The sequence below is a fragment of the Trachypithecus francoisi genome, unplaced genomic scaffold (genome assembly GCF_009764315.1).
Source record: "Trachypithecus francoisi isolate TF-2019V2 unplaced genomic scaffold, Tfra_2.0 Lachesis_group15, whole genome shotgun sequence".
Taxonomy (NCBI): domain Eukaryota; kingdom Metazoa; phylum Chordata; class Mammalia; order Primates; family Cercopithecidae; genus Trachypithecus; species Trachypithecus francoisi.
The window spans coordinates 65,707,188-65,724,192 of record NW_022681460.1 but is presented as its reverse complement, the minus strand read 5'-3'; the positions used below and the strand labels follow the sequence as shown (position 1 = coordinate 65,724,192).

The 17,005-nt window shown below is 50.2% G+C and overlaps 1 protein-coding gene across 1 annotated transcript; it reads right to left on the bottom strand.

The window, feature by feature from the left end:
- Positions 1–4,572: 4,572 nt before the first annotated feature.
- RAET1G (retinoic acid early transcript 1G) lies at positions 4,573–8,931 on the bottom strand. The gene is made up of 5 exons (XM_033235255.1): positions 8,829–8,931; positions 8,398–8,661; positions 7,888–8,169; positions 7,022–7,232; positions 4,573–5,856 (listed from the first exon to the last, which is right to left on the bottom strand). Exons 1-5 carry the CDS (start codon positions 8,929–8,931, stop codon positions 5,688–5,690), a joined length of 1,029 nt encoding a protein of 342 aa, XP_033091146.1. The 3' UTR covers positions 4,573–5,687.
- Positions 8,932–17,005: the final 8,074 nt, after the last annotated feature.

The window sequence follows — 17,005 nt, the reverse complement described above, 5'->3', positions numbered from 1 at the left end:
TTTATTTTCTTCTGAGACTTTCATAGTTTCATGTTTTAGGTGGGCATCTGCCATTCACCTAGAGCTAGTTTTTGTGTGTGCTGTAAGGAAGGGGTCCGCCTCATTCTTCTGCATGTACCATCCAGTTGTCCCAGCACCATTCACTGCAGTGTAGGATGCACCTGCCCAACCTCCTGTCCCTCTCTTCTGTACTTGGCATCAGAACTGCATCCTGCTGAATGGTTCTCCCAGGGTTTCCATCAATGAAATCCCCTCATGTGAATCCCATGTAGGCGACTGCTTCTCAGAGGACCTGGACTAAGGAGCGGATTTACCAGAGGAAATTATATTTCATGAGAAGGAAGCTTCTGAGTATACGTATACTCAACATACCCCTTACTACAGCAAAAGTAAGAAATTGGCCTGGCGTGGTGGCTCATGCCTGTAATCCCAGCACTTTGGGAGGCCAAGGTGGCAGATCACCAGGTCAGGAGATTGAGACCACCCTGGTTAACACGGTGAAACCCCGTCTCTGCTAAAAATACAAAAAATTAGCTGGACATGGTGGTACGCACCTGTAGACCCAGCTACTGGGGAGGCTGAGGCAGGAGAATTGCTTGAATCCAGGAGGCAGAGATTGCAGTGAGCCGAGATTGTACCACTGCACTCCAGCCTGGGTGACAGAGCGAGACTCCGTTTAAAAAAAAACAAAAGTAAGAAATTGCATGATTTGGTCATTTGGGTCCCATAATTTTTATGTCAACTTAGCTTATTGGTGTTTAAATATATTTCTTATTTCTGTTGTTGTTTTCTTTGAGACAGGCTCTCACTCTGTCACCCAGTCTGGAGTGCAGTGGCACCACCTCAACTCCCTGCAACTGCAAACTCCCAGGCTCAAGTGATTCTCCCACCTTAGCATTCTGAGGAGCTGGGACTACAGTCATGTGTTACTACACTTGGTCAGTTTTTAAAACTTTCTGTAGAGACAGAGTCTCACCATGTTGCCACGGCTGATCTCCAGCTCCTAGCCTCAAGTGATACTCTGGCATTGGCCTCCCAAAGTTCTGGGATTACAGGCATGAGCCACCACTCCTGGCTCAAAAAGTTATTGCTTTTTAGGTTTTACTTTTCAGACGGTTGTATGACATTATGTAGACTTTTAAAATTCTGTATAAATAATTTGGACAATGCTGTACTATAACAAGTTTTCTTCAGCCACAGCTTCCTGAAAATAGAAGTGGTATTAAAATATTGTGCATTTGTCAAATCTTAAAGAAGTTTCAAATCTTTAGGGTGATTCTGAACTCTCATTTTGGCTAACACAATAATCCATAAGAACAAGTAAAGCACCCACTCTGGTCTGGAAGGGGTAGGGAGGTGAAAGCATTGATAAGCCAAAGTGACAGCCTCTTTTATAGACATGATCCTGCCTAAATTTCTCATGCCCCACAAAAGAGGGTCATGAACTCCCTGCTTCTCCAGAGCTCCATGCAGTCCTTGAAGCACTCTCTGGCTGTCTCTACAAGTGGCTGAACAGCGCCTTCTGGTCTCTGTAGGGCTGTGCAGGCTCCAGGTCCTCTAGGCCCAGGGTCTGTCATGCTCACCAGGTCTCACCAAGGGTGCACCCCACCATAGGTGGTGGAGGAGACCAGGTGTAGCTGCTCCTGTCCTTACCCCTCTCCTGACCGCCCAATCTTAACAGGAGGAAGGAGTAGGGATGAGTGGAGCCATGGAGGTTGGTGCTGGAAAGAACGGAAACGAAGACCTTTGTCCAATCCCCCAAATGATGGGGATCCCTTTCTGAATTCTAGCAGCCCTGGGGTAGTCTGATGATTGGATTCCTCTGATGTGTCTTAAATCGTATCGTATGGCAGGCACTGTGCTAGGTGCTGGGTTTACATGTGGGTGATGGATGTGTCCAGTCCTCCAGAAACTTAGAATCCAGGGACAGAAACAAATACCCATGTGGCTGCTGCTGCTGATGTGATGTCCCCGCAGTGGTTGGGACTATCAGAGGACAGAAGAGGGGGTGACTCATTCTCCCTGGGGAGTTGCATGGAAGCTTCTTGGGAGGTGACATTTCAGACTGCTCTTGCAGGAATAGGAAGAATATAGCGTGGCCAGGTGGGAGGAGAAGACAGGGCACCCAGAAGAGGGACAAGCATGAAGAGGAGGCCTGGGGGTGCAAATATCACAGAACTTTGGGGAGCTGTGAGAAGTCTGCAGTAATGAACCCTCAGTTACTAGGTAGACAGGGAGGAGGGAATGTCAGGACACAAGATAAGGAAGGAGGCATGGTCAGGAAGTCCCCTGGAGTCCCTGTCTCCCTTACAGCTAATCAACCAGGAAATCAGTTCACCATTCATACATGCATGTTATCACACGCACAGATACAGACACACACACAGAGACACAGAGAGACAGGCACGCACAGTCTCTCTCACACACACTCACACCACACAGGCATATATACACTCACACAAACACACACAAATGCATGTAGAAATACAGACACAGACACGCACATGCACACACACAGTCACACATAAACACAAGGGAGAAACTGGGTGTCATCTCGAGAGTTGTCATGTCTGGCCCATGCTGCCCACTCACCTGTCACCTCAGGGGCTGTCTCCCAGCTCATGAGGGAGTTCTGAAGTCATCAAGTAGGATGTCACTGTGTAATCTGAAACGCTCAGACAGCTCTTCACTCTGACCTTCCTTCCTGGTTTCCTTGGTTCTGGGATGAAACAGTGTCCTGCTAGTTTTCACTGCGGCAGAAGAAAAACCTCTCCCCTGAGGCAGAACTGCTGGGCCACCAGAGCGCACACCTCTGCTCTTTGCCTTCAGGGCATCCTGATCTACAGGGTGGGAGGAACTCCCCCAATCCTCAGAAATGAACTCTTTATGGATTCCTCATTCGACATGATGTCAACGTCTCTTTTGGCCCTTGACTGTGGATCCCAAACTGTGTGCCAAGGAGCTCATGGCACAAACTCACTGTGAGCAAACCCTCTGGGCTTACTGAAATATTTGCAAGATAAGCAGTGCCATCTGCTGGACAAAACCAGGAAGTACCAGTCCAAGATATTTTATAGTTTCAACGTTAGACTATGCACCGTTACGGGTCATACGTGCGCGCCACCACACAGAGTAATTTTAGTATTTTTAGTAGAGACGGGGTTTCACCATGTTGGCCAGGCTGGTCTCAAACTCCTGAGCTCGTGATCTGCCCTCCTCGGCCTCCGAAAGAACATTTTTTCGTGTTTGTTGGCCACTTGCTGGTCTTCTTTTGAGAAGTGTTCACATTCTTTTCTTATTTTTTAATTGGGTTTTTTGTTCTTGCTTGTTGAGTTGTTTAAGTTCCTTGTAGATTCTGGACATTAGAGCTTTTCCAGATGCATAGTTTGCAGATATTTCTCCCATTCTATAGGCCGTTTACTGTTTGCTAGTTTCTTTTGCTCTGCAGAAACTCTTTAGTTTAAGGAAGTCCCTTTTGTCAATTTTTGGTTTTGGTTGCAATTGCCTTTGGTGTGTTCACCATGAAATCTTTTCCAGGCTGTATGTCTAGAGTGGTATTTCCTAAGTTATCTTCCAGGATTTCTATAGTTTTAGGACTTACATTTAAATCTTTAGTCCATGTCGAGTTATTTTACATACATGGTGAAAGGCAGGGCTTCAGTTTCATTCTTCCGCACGTGGCTAGCCAGTTGTCGCAGCAGCATTTGTTGATTTTGTTGAAGGTTAGATGGCTGTAGGTGTGAAGTGTTCTTTCTGACTTCTCTGTTCTGTTCCACTGATCTAAGTGTCTATTTTTGTACCAGTACCATTCTGTTTTGATCACTATAGCCTTATATTATAGTTTGAAGTCTGGCAATGTGATGCCTCTGGCTTTGTTCTTCTTGCTTATGATTGTTTTGGCTATTTGGGCTCTTTTTAAATTCCAAATAACTTTTAGATTAGATTTTTCTAATTTTGTGAAAAATGATGTTGGTATTGATAGGGATAGTGTTGCATCTATAAATTACTTTTGGAAGTATGGCCATTTTAGCTATATTGTATCTTCTAACTCATAAGCATAAATTATTTTTCCATGTATGTGTGTTGTCCCTGATTTTTTTCAGCCATGTTTTGTAGATTCTCTGTTTCCACACAAAATCTAGCAGAATCACTCATTTATTACTCCACATCATGGAGGAAAAATGAAATAACATTAATTCTCTACTGGGTAATACAAGAAAATTCTAAACTCAGTAGGTTTTTGGGAAATAGAACTCTCTGTTGAAATATTAGTACAGAGCAATAAATTACTGAGGAAATAATCATTAATGTAATTTTTTCTTATTAAATAAAGAATTATCCTTCAGGACACGGAGAGAAACCCTGGAGTTCTGAAGTCTAACCTGATTGTTTTACTGACTATATCATTTGGAAGAAAGAGGTTATCGTTCAAAAAGTACTCAATTTTCCAAACAAAAGCAGAAGAAAGAAAATGTTGACATATCTTGTTTAGTCAGCCAGAACTTTAATTGCAGGAATTCCATCAGGTAGCACCAATAAAAAATAACATAAGATGCTAGGAATAACCACTGGTAAAATTGTTGACAAAAGGAATCAAGGCAGTGAAGGAGCTATTGGGTCCCTGGTGTCGTCATGATCTGCTGGAGGCCTCTGGACATACACAGTAGGTGGTGGGCAAGTCACCAGCCAGAAGGGCGAGTTTGATCGAGACCCTGCTCACAGGGGCTTTTTGGTATCATCTTTAACTTTCAAAAAGGACACAAATGTTGGTTTAAGAGATGAATGAGAACCCGGATCACTTTTCCAGGGCAATCTTTCCCTAGGCACTCCACGTCTCAGAGCCCCCTGCACTAAGGGACCTGTCTTTCCCTTGAGCCCCAACCCTGGCACCAGCAGCTTGGACCATCCTCTTTCTTCCTTTGTCAAATCATAGAGTCAGCCCAGGCCCTGCACCTGACCAGGGCATGGAGTGGAGGGTCCAACAGGACCGAAGCTGGTAGTGATGGGCCTGCTCCCTCACTCATGGCCTTCTCTACCATCTGATGAGAGGGCCTAAAACATGGAAAGGGGTGGGGGTAGCCCATCCAAAGAGAGGGCTCTGTATTCCTCTGTCCTTGGCCTTGGGTGGGCCTGCAGGGAAGCATCCCTCCTTCCCCTTCTTCCTCAGCCTCTCCTCACACTGGGAGCAGCACCCATAGCTCTGAACGTGCTGTTCTACCTTATTCATTCCTGGTCCAGCCCAGTGGTGCCCATGGACTTGAGCAGCAGCTGAGCTCCCCCGTGTCTGAGTCCACTCTGCTCCTGGCAGGGCCATCAGTCGGCTCAGGATCTAGGGTTTGCAGGAGGTTGATGGCAGGGGAGCTGCCTTAAGGTCTGGACTCAAACCCCATGGGCCCATGGTACTGACTTTTTAAAAAACCTTTTCATGAGCAGCCTCTACTCTTCACCTTCCACCTTAATTCCTGGAATCCAAGCCACTTTCTGTGGGAGGGCAGCTCTGCACCCCTCCTTTTCAGTTAGGTATACCAAGGCTCTCCCAGCCCCCTCCTCCTGGGATTGCACCCATATCTGTAGGGACCAGCCCTACAGGGCCTGTGGGTTTTTCTCTTCGTGTGCGGAGATGAGAGATCGTAGAAATAAAGACACAAGACAAGGAGATCAGAAAGACAGCTGGGCCCAGGGGACCACTACCACCAGGATGTGGAGACCGGTAGTGGCCCCGAATGCCTGGCCGCGCTGTTATCTATTGTATACAAGGCAAGAGGGCAGGATAAGGAGTGTGAGTCGTCTCCAATGACAGGTAAGGTCACGCGAGTCATGTGTCCACCGGACAAGTGGCCCTTCCCTATTTGGCAGCTGAGGTGGAGAGAGAGAGAGAGGACAGTTTATGTCATTATTTCTTCTATGTATTTCTTGGACTTTAACACTTTTACTAATTCTGCTCCTACTATCTAGAAGGCGGAGCCAGGTGTACAGGGTGGACCATGAAAGCAGACTAGGAGCATGACCGCATGACCCTGAAGCGCAGCATCACAGGGAGACATTTAGGCCTCCGGATGGCTGTGGGCAGGCTTGACTGATGTTTGACCTTCCACAAGAGGTGGTGGAGCAGAGTGCTCTCTAACTCCCCCAGGGAAAGGGAGACTCCCTTTCCTGGTCTGCTAAGTAACAGGTGCCTTCCCAGGCACTGGCGCTACCACTAGACCAAGGTCTGCTAAGTAACAAGTGACTTCCCAGGCACTGGCATTACCGCTAGACCAAGGAGCTGTCTACTGGCCCTGTCCGGGCATGACAGAGGGCTCACACTCTTGTCTTCTGGTCACTTCTCACCGTGTTCCTTCAGATCCTATCTCTGTTTGCCCTGGTTTTTCCTAGGTTATAATTGTGAAACAGAGATTATTATAACATTGGAAAAAAGAGTAATGCTACAAACTAATGATTTATAATATTCATATATAATCATGTCTATATTCTATGTCTAATACAACTATTCTTATTTTAAGTATTTTCTTTATTATACTGGAACAGCTTGTGCCTTCAGTCTCTTGCCTCAGCACCTGGGTGACTTGCCGCCCACATATATCTCTCTTAGCCTCAGAGATGAAATCCCCCTTCTCTTGTCACACCTCATGTAAAGCTACCATGATGCACCTAACCCAATTAAGAGGACTGCCCATGTCTGAATTCCTGCTGCCTGCAGGCCACACATCCTTCCTGAGTAGGAACCTGCTCTGAATCAGGTCTGAATTTGCTAAGCCCTCTCAAGCTCAACAGACCCTGAGCCTTGGTATGGCACCACCCCGCCTTTCCCTCTGGCCTCTGATGGTGAGAATCCATCAGAACTCAGGGCAGAGCTGCCCAGGTCATTTCCAACAAGCAACACAGGGTCTCATTCACCTGTCTTATGTCAGGATGAGAAGGTCCCAGACATGGGAAGGGGCGGGACTCAGGGAATTCTCCATCCCCGTCCTCCCTCCTCACCCACCTGCCCCTTGCTCCACTCCCAATTCTGCCCCCATACCTGTCACTCCAAAGCACTCTCCTCAGCAGCCAGGGAGGATGAAGCAGGGGAGGCTGAGGAGGAGGCTCCAGGGACTGAGGGTGGTGGCCATGGCTGTGGGTTGGGCTGTGCCTGGGGCACATGAGGAGGCACACGATGAGGAGGCACCAAAGGATGAGGGTGGTGGCCGTGGCGCTGAGTTGGGCTGCGCCTGAGGACACGGTGGGTGGTGCTGAAATGGAAACACAAGAGTGACAACCCTTGTCCAGGCCCCAAATCTGAGGAGATGCCTCCTCAGCTCCTGCTGACCCAGGTCGTCCTGGAAGGCAGAGGTTTTGTGCCCTCCTGCTGTGGGGAAGCTGCTGGGACAGTTCCTGGGGTAGGAAGCGAGAGGGTGTCCCTGTCCTCAGGGAGCTCACACAGCTGCTGAGGGAAGCAAGGTGACAGCACAGCCCACCCTCCTGCTGTGGTGGAAGAGAAGATGATGCTCCAGGGTTGGGGAGGAGAGGGTCTCTGGGCTGGCCTTGGAGGCAGTTTTGATGGATTTCCAGAAACAGACCAAAGAGAGGAAAGGAAAAGTCATTCTCAAGAGGGAACACTAAGGAGAAAGGTCTGAAAACAGTGACACCCGCAGCTTTGAGGTTGGTGAGAAATCCACAGCACAGGGAGCAGAAGCAAGTGCAGTGAGAAAGAGGAGTCAAGAGGGAGAAGGGAGAGGAGGGTGGGAGAACACAGGCACGCCAGCACCCCCAGGAGGAGTGCCCCATGAGGGGGTTATTTTAACATAAACTTGTACACTGGGATGACTGAAGCTGAACTCAAGAACTAGTGTCTCGAGATCACCGTTTCTGATCTCATTCCAGATCCCCGTTTCTTTCTTCTGTTACCTCCTGCACTTGGCTCCAGGGTTCTGTCCATGCCCGTCAAGAAGTCCTTAAGCCATCTTGTGCAGTCTCCCATTGAGATGTAATGGAAGGACATGGTCACATCCTTGTCATTCTCCCACTTTTCTTTCATCTTTCTGGCTCCAGGATGAACCATTGTCCACATTCTGTTCTCTGAGTCAAAGAGGAGGAAGACTTGTCCATCAAAACTGAACTGCCAAGATCCGCTGCTGTGTCCTTCAGCTTTCTGCTCACAAGACATCCGGGCCTGCAGGGTGAGGGGTTCTGCCCCCATCAGAGAGAGATCAGCTCTGGTCTTGACACATGTTGAGCCCCCATCCTGTCCGCCTTACAATTTCCTGGTCTTACTCTCTCTGCCACATCCTGGCCTTGCCTCTAGACCTCTTAAGGGGTGATAGGACCTTCCTATTTGTATTTTTACATGAAAACTATAAATGCCTCTAACCTACCACTGTATCTGCTCCCTCCTGTCCTGGGCCATCTGAAACTTACCCCTGGGTGTGTAATTCTCCAGCTCAATGTCAAGCAGCTGCTGGATGAGCATGTCCACCACTTCTCTCAGTACTGGGTTCTGTGCTTTCCAGGCCTTTGTGACATTAAGTTTCTTCCCCAGGTGACTGACGGGTAGGACTTTCTTGTTGCCACAGTCATAGTGAAGAAAAGTCTTTTTATCCACCTGGCCTTCAACTGCACACCACCGTGGCCCAGGTCTGAACTTAGGAATGATGGTGATGTCATAGCAAAGAGAGTGAAGGTCTGTAGAGAAAGGCAGGTGAGGGGTGGGTGGGGAGAAAAATACCCCTAGGTACCCCTCCTCCACACCGTGACAATAAGAGGATGCCTCTGGAGGGCTGGGCTGGCCCAGCAAAGAGTGCCCCCTCCAGAACTGTGGTGTCCACAAGATTAAGCCAAGTGCTCCCCACTTCCATGATGACAAGGAGGAGGAGGAGGAGGAGGAGGAGGAAGTCTCTGCCTGTTGAGAAACCACATGTCCCCAGACATGTCCCACTTCCCCTCTGTCCACATCGGTCAACACATGAAAGGTGCCAGGACTGCTAGAGGAGGAAGGGCCTGGATGGCAGAGGATCTTCAGCAGCAGCCCATGTGGACTGCAGGAGGTAGAAGAGGGTGTGGGGGCTGCCCCTGAGGATGCTGGTGCATGGTGGGATGGACTGAGGATGGAAACCAGTTGAATAAAGAAGAGTTAATTGTCATGGTCACAGGATTTAACATGTTGGCAAAGCCCCTGCTGATGGTGCTCATCTGCTATGAGGATGCCTTCCTGAAACCTTGGACAAAGAGATGGTCCATGCAGCAAGAAATAGAAAATCTGAAAATCTAAGGCAGGTATTAGAGGGAGGGATCACAGGCTCAGAGAAAGGCCCATGCTGGAATGCTCTGAGTGTGAAAATCCAGAACAATTTCCATCCGCTGTGCTCATGGGAAGCCTGGAGGACTCCTGTTTACCTGGCATATAAAGAAGGCCCCATAAGAAGACACCAGAATGGGATGAAGCGGAGGGATGCCTATTGCTGAAGGCCATGGATGGGTGTAGGAGATGCTGTTCCTGAAATGGGCTCCAGTAGTAACAGGATGAAAAATCCTGAAATACCAGATTCCAGGTGGAGGCTATTAACTGTCAGGAACAAGGAGGGTTCAATGATGGAAATGATTAGAGAAGTTGCAATGCCAGCCTGTGACCTCAGCCATACAAAGCTTTGCCCATGGCTCATAGAACAACGGGGTCCAAGATCCAGAAGAGATGGAAACCCAACCTGAATACTGCTGGATTTAAATAATCACAACAAACAGCAATAAAACAAATGATGGGTGACCAGGAGGCTGAAAGCAGCCAGTCCATCAAGAACAAGGCTGCTTTGCCCAATTTGCAGAATTAAGCCACTTCGCAGAGCCTGAACTTATAACTCGAAGAAGACACCAGTTTCCAGTGAGGACAGACCCTTTAACTCTGCAGCAACTGCAATGATTCTTTGTGGGCTTCTCCAAACATATTTATGGCCACTAGAGTTTGCCGTGAAGGGCAATTTTGTAAATATATAAAGGTGTATAGGGAATATATTCTCCATTCCAACTACTCAACTCTGCTGTTGAAGCTCAAAAGCAGCCATAGATAATCCATGAATGATGAGCGAGGCTGGACCTGCCTTAAGTGCCCAATGACCCAAGACCCCCTAAGGTCCTAGAGGTACATGTGGTTACAATGTCTAATTGGAGAATCACAACGTAGATTCCGTGTGAATGTTCAGAGACAAAGCAGTGCCACTCACAGGAAGGAAATCTCAACATTAAAAAGTGTCTCCTGTAGACTTCTGGGCCTTGGCAGAGATGGGGCCTTTAGCCATGGAAGGGCCGTGACCATGCAGCCTCAAAGCTGCCCATTACAGGTGGGATCCTCACCCTCTAGGTCATTAGGAAGATAGGCCTGGCAGTGAGAAGACGCGGGTGGTTCTCCTGGGATGGGCAGGAGCAGGCTCACCGGGAACTAAGAAGTTGCACTAACAGTTGGCCCCGATCCCCAGGACACAACATGGCTGCACCCCCTCACCCTCAGATCACACCTCAGGTTTCAGGGAAGGTCGCTGATGGCCCTGGTGGACCATAGATGCCACTCAGCAGCAAAGGAGGGGAAAGTAGACCCTGAACCATGGAACCCTCACTCCCATCACATCCACACCACCCAGAAGCCACAGGCAGAGTAGGACCACTTTCTATTCTCCAACTGACACCTGAGACACCACTTGGAGATGACACCCTAGGGGATGGGGCACTATTCACTGGGACACTGTAATCCCTTCATCTAGGGTCAGTAAACTAGGACAGGGTCCGAATCTGGTCCCCCTTATTTGCAGGTTGCCATTACCTGCTGTTGCTCTACAAAGAGACAGGGCATGACACAGAGAACCCAAGGCCTGCAAAGATCACAGGGCATCCTTCCTCCCTTTCTAGAAAGGTTTTGCTGATCCCTGTCTACACAGTGACTATTCTCTATGACGCTGGCTCCCCAGTAGGAAGAAAAGGCAGGTCTGGGCCCCAAGGGCAGAAGTGGGCGCCTCTACTCACCAGAGCCCCCAGGGTCTCTTGGAGGGAATGGTGCTTCACATCCCCTCTGCACAGGTTCTGTGGGGAGCTTGGGGTGTGTTTGCTGGGGTGTGTCCTCAGGCCAGAGGGAGAAGGTGCCACGTGGTGCAGGAGGTAATGAGGGCCCCTTCATGGATGGGGAGACCTCTGGGGTGACCAGCTGGGTTGAGGTGGGGAGTAAGAGGATGTGACCTGGGTGGTGGCAGTGGATGGTGAGGGGAGGGTGGGAAGTGTCTGCTGAGCCCCTGGGTGCAGATGAGTGTCTACAGGAAAGTAGAGGAGAAAATTCAAAGGCAGGCAGCCCTGGGGAAGCTGGAGGGTTTGTGTGGTGGAGAGCAGGTAAGGGCAGAGCAGGGCAGACCGGTGGCTGGTGGGGGTGTCTGTGATTGTGTCCCTGTGGAACCCCTCTTGCCTCCTGTTCTGACCACAGCTGGCGTTCTGGGGACTCTGGTTTCTCCTTCCAAAAGGCGCGTGGGACTGCCGGGCTGCACCAGGGATCCCCGCCCCACCTCGCCCTCTGCAGCCCTCTGGCCCTTCCACCTTCCCGAGGTTCCTTACAAGCCTCCTCTCTGCCCAGCTCCTCGCCGCGGCGGGAGAAGCAGCCAAAGGGAGCGGACCCGACGGGAAGGAGACACGGAGGAGAACGGAGCCGGGGTACAGTCTGGGGAGATCTCCCCCGTCCTTTCAGAACCCTCCCCTCCTCTGAAACCCGCTGCAGTCCACAGCCCCCCAGGTTTTGACCCCGCCCCGTTTAGGCTCCATCCCCAGACTCACTGGCTCGCCCTGCTCGGTACTAGTCGGACATCAGGAGCAGAAGCTGGAGGCACAGAAGGAACGCGGGGCTGGCGGCCGCTGCCATTGGGGACCTGGAGCACAGGGTACTGGAGATGCGCAGCCCAGTGGACGGATCCGGGCAGCTCGCAGGTTGTCTCGTATTTCCTGGGAATCCAGCAAGGAACTCCAGCAGGTCTGGCGCGTGCTCTGCCCCGCCCCTCGGAGGAGGTCTCCAACCAATCCGGTGTGTCTACCCCCTGGGCCTCAGCCATGTCTACCCCTAGGTGCCCCGCTAAGTCACCTCTCCTGCAAGGCTTACTTACTTACCCCTAGGACCCGCCGGCGCCACTTAGTGGCTGCCTGCCCCGGCCCGAAGCCTGCCAGGAACGTCTTTCTTCCATAACTGCCTGCCTTAGGTAATCATCATGGTGGTTTTTTTGTTTTTGTTTTTGTTTTTGTTTTTCATTTTTTATTAACCCAATGTGGACACCTATGCACAGAAAGGTGAAGAAAACGCACAGCAGTGTTCAGCGGAGACAAGGTCTCCCTGTCCTCGTCTTGACCTGCGACACCTGCCTTCTTTCTCCCTGCGCTGCAGAGTGGCCCCCTCCCTCCCCGTCCTGTGCGCAGACCCAGGCCCGGTCCCATCACCGCCGCTGCTCACCAAATCCCGAGTGGATGTGCTTATAGTCCGGGCTAGGTTTGTCTGTTTGTTTTTGTTTGTTTGTTTCTTCGTGACAGTCTCACTCTGCTGCCCAGGCTGGAGTGCAGCGGCGCGATCTCGGTTCACTGCAACCTCTGCCTCGCGAATTCAAACGATTCTCTTGCTTCAGCCTCGCAAGTAGCTGGGACCACAGGTGCGCGCCACCAAGCCCGGTTAAGTTTTGTATTTTAGTGGAGACGGGGTTTCACTGTGTTGCCCAGGCTGGTGTTGGACTCCTGGGCTCATGTGATCAGCCCGACTCGGCCTCTCAAAGTGCTGGGTTAACAGGGGTGAGCCACCGCGCCTGGCCCAGGGCTAGATTGTATTACAGAAGCACCAGGTTTTCAGTGGCTTCAAAGGACGTATTGTACACTAAACAATTGGTTAAGATAGTAAATTTTATGTTCTACGTTTTTACCAAACTTAAATAGCTTTAAAAACTATCTTAAAAATATATGTCTTGCTGGGATCTACCCAATGCGGATTGACAAAAAGACTCTGCTCATTAAAATCGAGGACAGCATTGAAAACCTTGTCTCTAAAATCACAACCTCTGAGACACCTTGCTGATTTAGAAAGCACATCAGAGAGGTGGGCCCTCAGCTCCCCTTAGAACAGCGCCCCGCCAGGTGTGGGGATGGCCCAGGAGACTCAGCAGAGCAGGTTCAAGTTGAAAGCTCCCCATGGCTCCCAACTGCCAGCGCTTGCTTTGGGCCTGTTCCCCCTGGGCAAGGACCAGCCATCCTCAAAGCTGGGCACAAATACCCCCTCCCATGTGTGTCCCTCATCTTCTCACAAGAAAGAACACCCTCCCGCTCCCTGAGGCCTGGATCCACAGTGTTGGAGCATATCTGGATCTCCCCGTGTGACAATTGCTCACACATTTCTTTGCTTCTCTACTAGATGCATGAGGTCTTTGAGAATATACTAGATCCGTTTACAACTTTTGAGGGAAAAAAGCCCTAGTGGCCCACTGTTGCTCAATCAGAATGTGATCAATTGTGTTTCCCTTGGGAGCAGGAGGTGAAGGAGGGGTCTATGCATGCATAGGGCTCACTTTGCAGCACACCTATCTGTGGTCAACCACACTCAAATCCATGGCTGCACCCACACCTCTGCTCAGTCCCTGGCTGGTCCCTGCAGCCATCCTCAAAAAGAAACCCCAATTGTATCCTTGTCTTAATCATCATGAGGGCATCTGGAAGTGGTGGCAGAAGCCAGAAGGAGGTGAGGGTCCCAGTGGCCCCTGGCAGCTGGGGAGGGCTTAGCTTAGGGTGATGACTGGACAGAGCCCCTGAGTCCCACTCTGCCCCAGCCACTCAGGCAGCATCCTCCTTTCCCCTTCTCTCTCAGCCTCTTCCCACCCTGGGAGCTGCACCCAAAGCTCTTTATGGGACTGTCCCCGCCCCACGCCATCCACTCCTGGTCCAGTTCAGCAGTGACCTTGGAACTCCAGGAGCAGCTCAGCACCCCTGTCTCTGAGTCAGCTCTGCTCCAGGCAGGGCCAAGATCTGGAGTGTGCAGGAGGCCGGATGGCAGGGGCATTGTCCCAGGACTGAGCTATATTCCCAGGGGGTTCCCAGAGACCTGTCCTCCTACTGGTAGACAGTCTCTTCAGTCAGCCTCTGCCTTAAAGGCTGTGACCCAGGCACTGTTCCTGGGAGTTAACTCCAGCATTTTCCTTGGCAGCCTCTCCTTCCTGGGCTACACCCAGTTCCTTTGCTCTTCTCCAGTAGATGGAATCTCCTTCTCCTTGACACACAGCATCTGGAGCCACCAATCTGCTGCCCCACTCAAATGTCAGGACCGCACGTGCCTGAGCTCCTGCTGTCTGCACACCATGCACTGTGGGGGTTCCTTATGACCAGAGACACAGTCTGAAACAGACCTGAATTTGCTAAACCCTGTAGAGCTCAACAGGACCTCAGCCTTGGTAAAGTTCTGTGCGCTCCTCCCAGGGCGCCGCTGTCCCGGAGCTCCGGGCCTGAGTCCTGGCTGTCGGAGATCGCACAGTAGGTGCCCAGCTGCCGGACGATGCCCCTGGGCTTTCAGGTCCAGAGCCTCGGGACGAAACTGTTTTAGGAAGACCCGGTAGGACTTGCCAGTGGCGGCAAGGGACAGGCGGTTCCTGAGTCAGGAGGAGCCAGGAAATGCGGGGCCTGGTGGGGTGAAGAGCATGAAATTCCTCCTTCATCCTCGCGGGGACTTTGCCACCGGCTCAGTGTGGAGACGTCACCGTCCCGCTCGGATCCGTGGGGGCTCCGACAGTGTGGCCCCTGGGAGGACTCCCATCCTCCTTGCCCTGGGGCTGCTGCGGGAGGGCGCCCGGGACGCACTAGGTCCTGAGTGTCCAGGGTCGGGCAGGGGCTTCCCGTTGTCGCCTCCCCGAACCGGTTGTTCGTGGTCCAGGGCTGCTGGTTTCTCCACTGGGCTGGGGGGCCCTAGTATGACGTCGTGAGGCGGAGAAAACCTTAGGATGGGTGGAAAATAAGGATTGGAGGGAGGGCGGGAGAAAGGGAGAGGAAGGAAGCAGGTAGGGCCGAAGAATAATGAGAAACCTCCACCACGAAAATGGGGAGAGGGTAACACGCGCACAGTCCCCACACTCCACCGACTCTCTCTCTTCTGCTCTCTGCCCTGTAAGGAAAGCAGGCCCCAACCACTCCACCCTCACCGTGTTTTGGGTCAGCCATTTCAGCCGGATGAGGCGTCCCCTTGTGGGTGCGATTGGCGTTTCCCTGAGGGCTGTGAACACTGAACACCTTTTCCTGGGCTCACTGCCATTTGTATTCTTCTTCTGATGCCAATGGGCAAGGGAAGGTCCCCAAACGCTGCTGGGACCTCAACTCCAGCCGATGTCCAGACTCTTAACACTGCCGGGGAAATGAATTCAAGGACCAGTAGGAAATAGAGAAAGGACGGAGATTTATTGTAAAAGGAAAAGTACACACTCAAGTAAAGGAGTGCAGGAGGACTCAAGAGACAGGCAGGTGCAAGGGGGTTTGGGGCTGCCACATTTCTGGGTTTCTTTAACCAAGGAGTGGAATATTCATGAAAATTCCTGGAAGAAGGTTGAGATTTCTCAGAACTGTGGTGCCCCGCATTTTTACACCAAATATAAGTGTTCTCAGAACTGCTCGGGAGCTGGCTGGTGTGTGTTTAGTATGTTAATCAGCACGTAATGAGGTCCTGGGTGAAATCTGGGTCAAATGCAGGGCCATGTTGGGTCCACTCATTCTCAGTCAGCTTGATCCACACGCTGTTTTTCAGCATCTTATCAGCCCGGAGCCTCTGCAGATGTTTCAACAGATTTCTTGTGCTAGTTACCTGAAACTGCTGCCTAAAATTTTCTACTTTTGTGACCACCGTATAGTATACCTGTCTTACTTTGGAGAAATGTCTATTCAAATTCATTGCATATATTTAAATTGGGTTATTTCACTTTATAATGTTGAGTTGCAACATTACATATAATATATATAATTGCAATTATATTGCATTGCAATACTATATATTCGGAATACCAGTTCCTTACCCGATATATGATTTTTATTTTATTTTAAAAAATTTATTTGTTTATTTTTAATTTTTAAATAATTTTTTAAAATTATACTTTAAGTTCTAGGGTACATGTGCACAACGTGCAGGTTTGTTACATAAGTATACATGTGCCGTGTTGGTTTGCTGCACCCATCAACTCATCATTTACATTAGGTATTTCTCCTAATGCTATCCCTCCCCCAGCCCCTCACCCCACAACAGGCCCCAGCGTGTGATGTTCCCCGCCCTGTGTTCATGTGTCCTCATTGTTCAACTCCCACCTACGAGTGAGAACATACAGTGTTTGGTTTTCTGTCCCTCTGAAAGTTTGCTTAGAATGATCATTGGCCGGGCGCGGTGGCTCAAGCCTGTAATCCCAGCACTTTGGGAGGCCGAGACGGGCGGATCACGAGGTCAGGAGATCGAGACCATCCTGGCTAACACGGTGAAACCCAGTCTCTACTAAATACAAAAAACTAGCCGGGCGAGGTGGCGGGCGCCTGTAGTCCCAGCTACTCGGGAGGCTGAGGCAGGAGAATGGTGGGAACCCGGGAGGCGGAGCTTGCAGTGAGCTGAGATCCGGCCACTGCACTCCAGCCCCGGCGACAGAGTGAGACTCCGTCTCAAAAAAAAAAAAAAAAAAAAAAAAAAAAAAAGAATGATCATTTCCAGCTTCATCCATGTCCCTACATCCTTTTTTTATGGCTCTGTAGTATTCTGTGTTGTATATGTGCCGTATTTTCTTAATCCAGTCTATCATTGATGGACAACTTTTTGCTATTGTGAATAGTGCCACAATAAACATACGTGTGCATGTGTCTTTACAGTAGCATGATTTATAATCCTTTGGGTGTATACCCAGTAATGGGATTGCTGGATCAAATGGTATTTCTAGTTCTAGATCCTCGAGGAATCGCCACATCCACACTGTCTTCCACAATGGTTGAACTAATTTACACTTCCACCAACAGTGTGAAAGCATTC

Bases quoted from the DNA above. Each gene is read 5' to 3' on its own strand.
- RAET1G (XM_033235255.1), bottom strand. From the start codon at position 8,931: ATGTGGACAGAGGGGAAGTGGGACATGTCTGGGGACATGTGGTTTCTC. The intron at 8,170-8,397 runs GTAAGTTTCAGA...TGATGGGGGCAG, and splicing joins GGAGAATTACACACCCAGGG to AACCCCTCACCCTGCAGGCC. The intron at 5,857-7,021 runs GTATGGGGGCAG...TCTCCACCTCAG, and splicing joins AGAGTGCTTTGGAGTGACAG to CTGCCAAATAGGGAAGGGCC.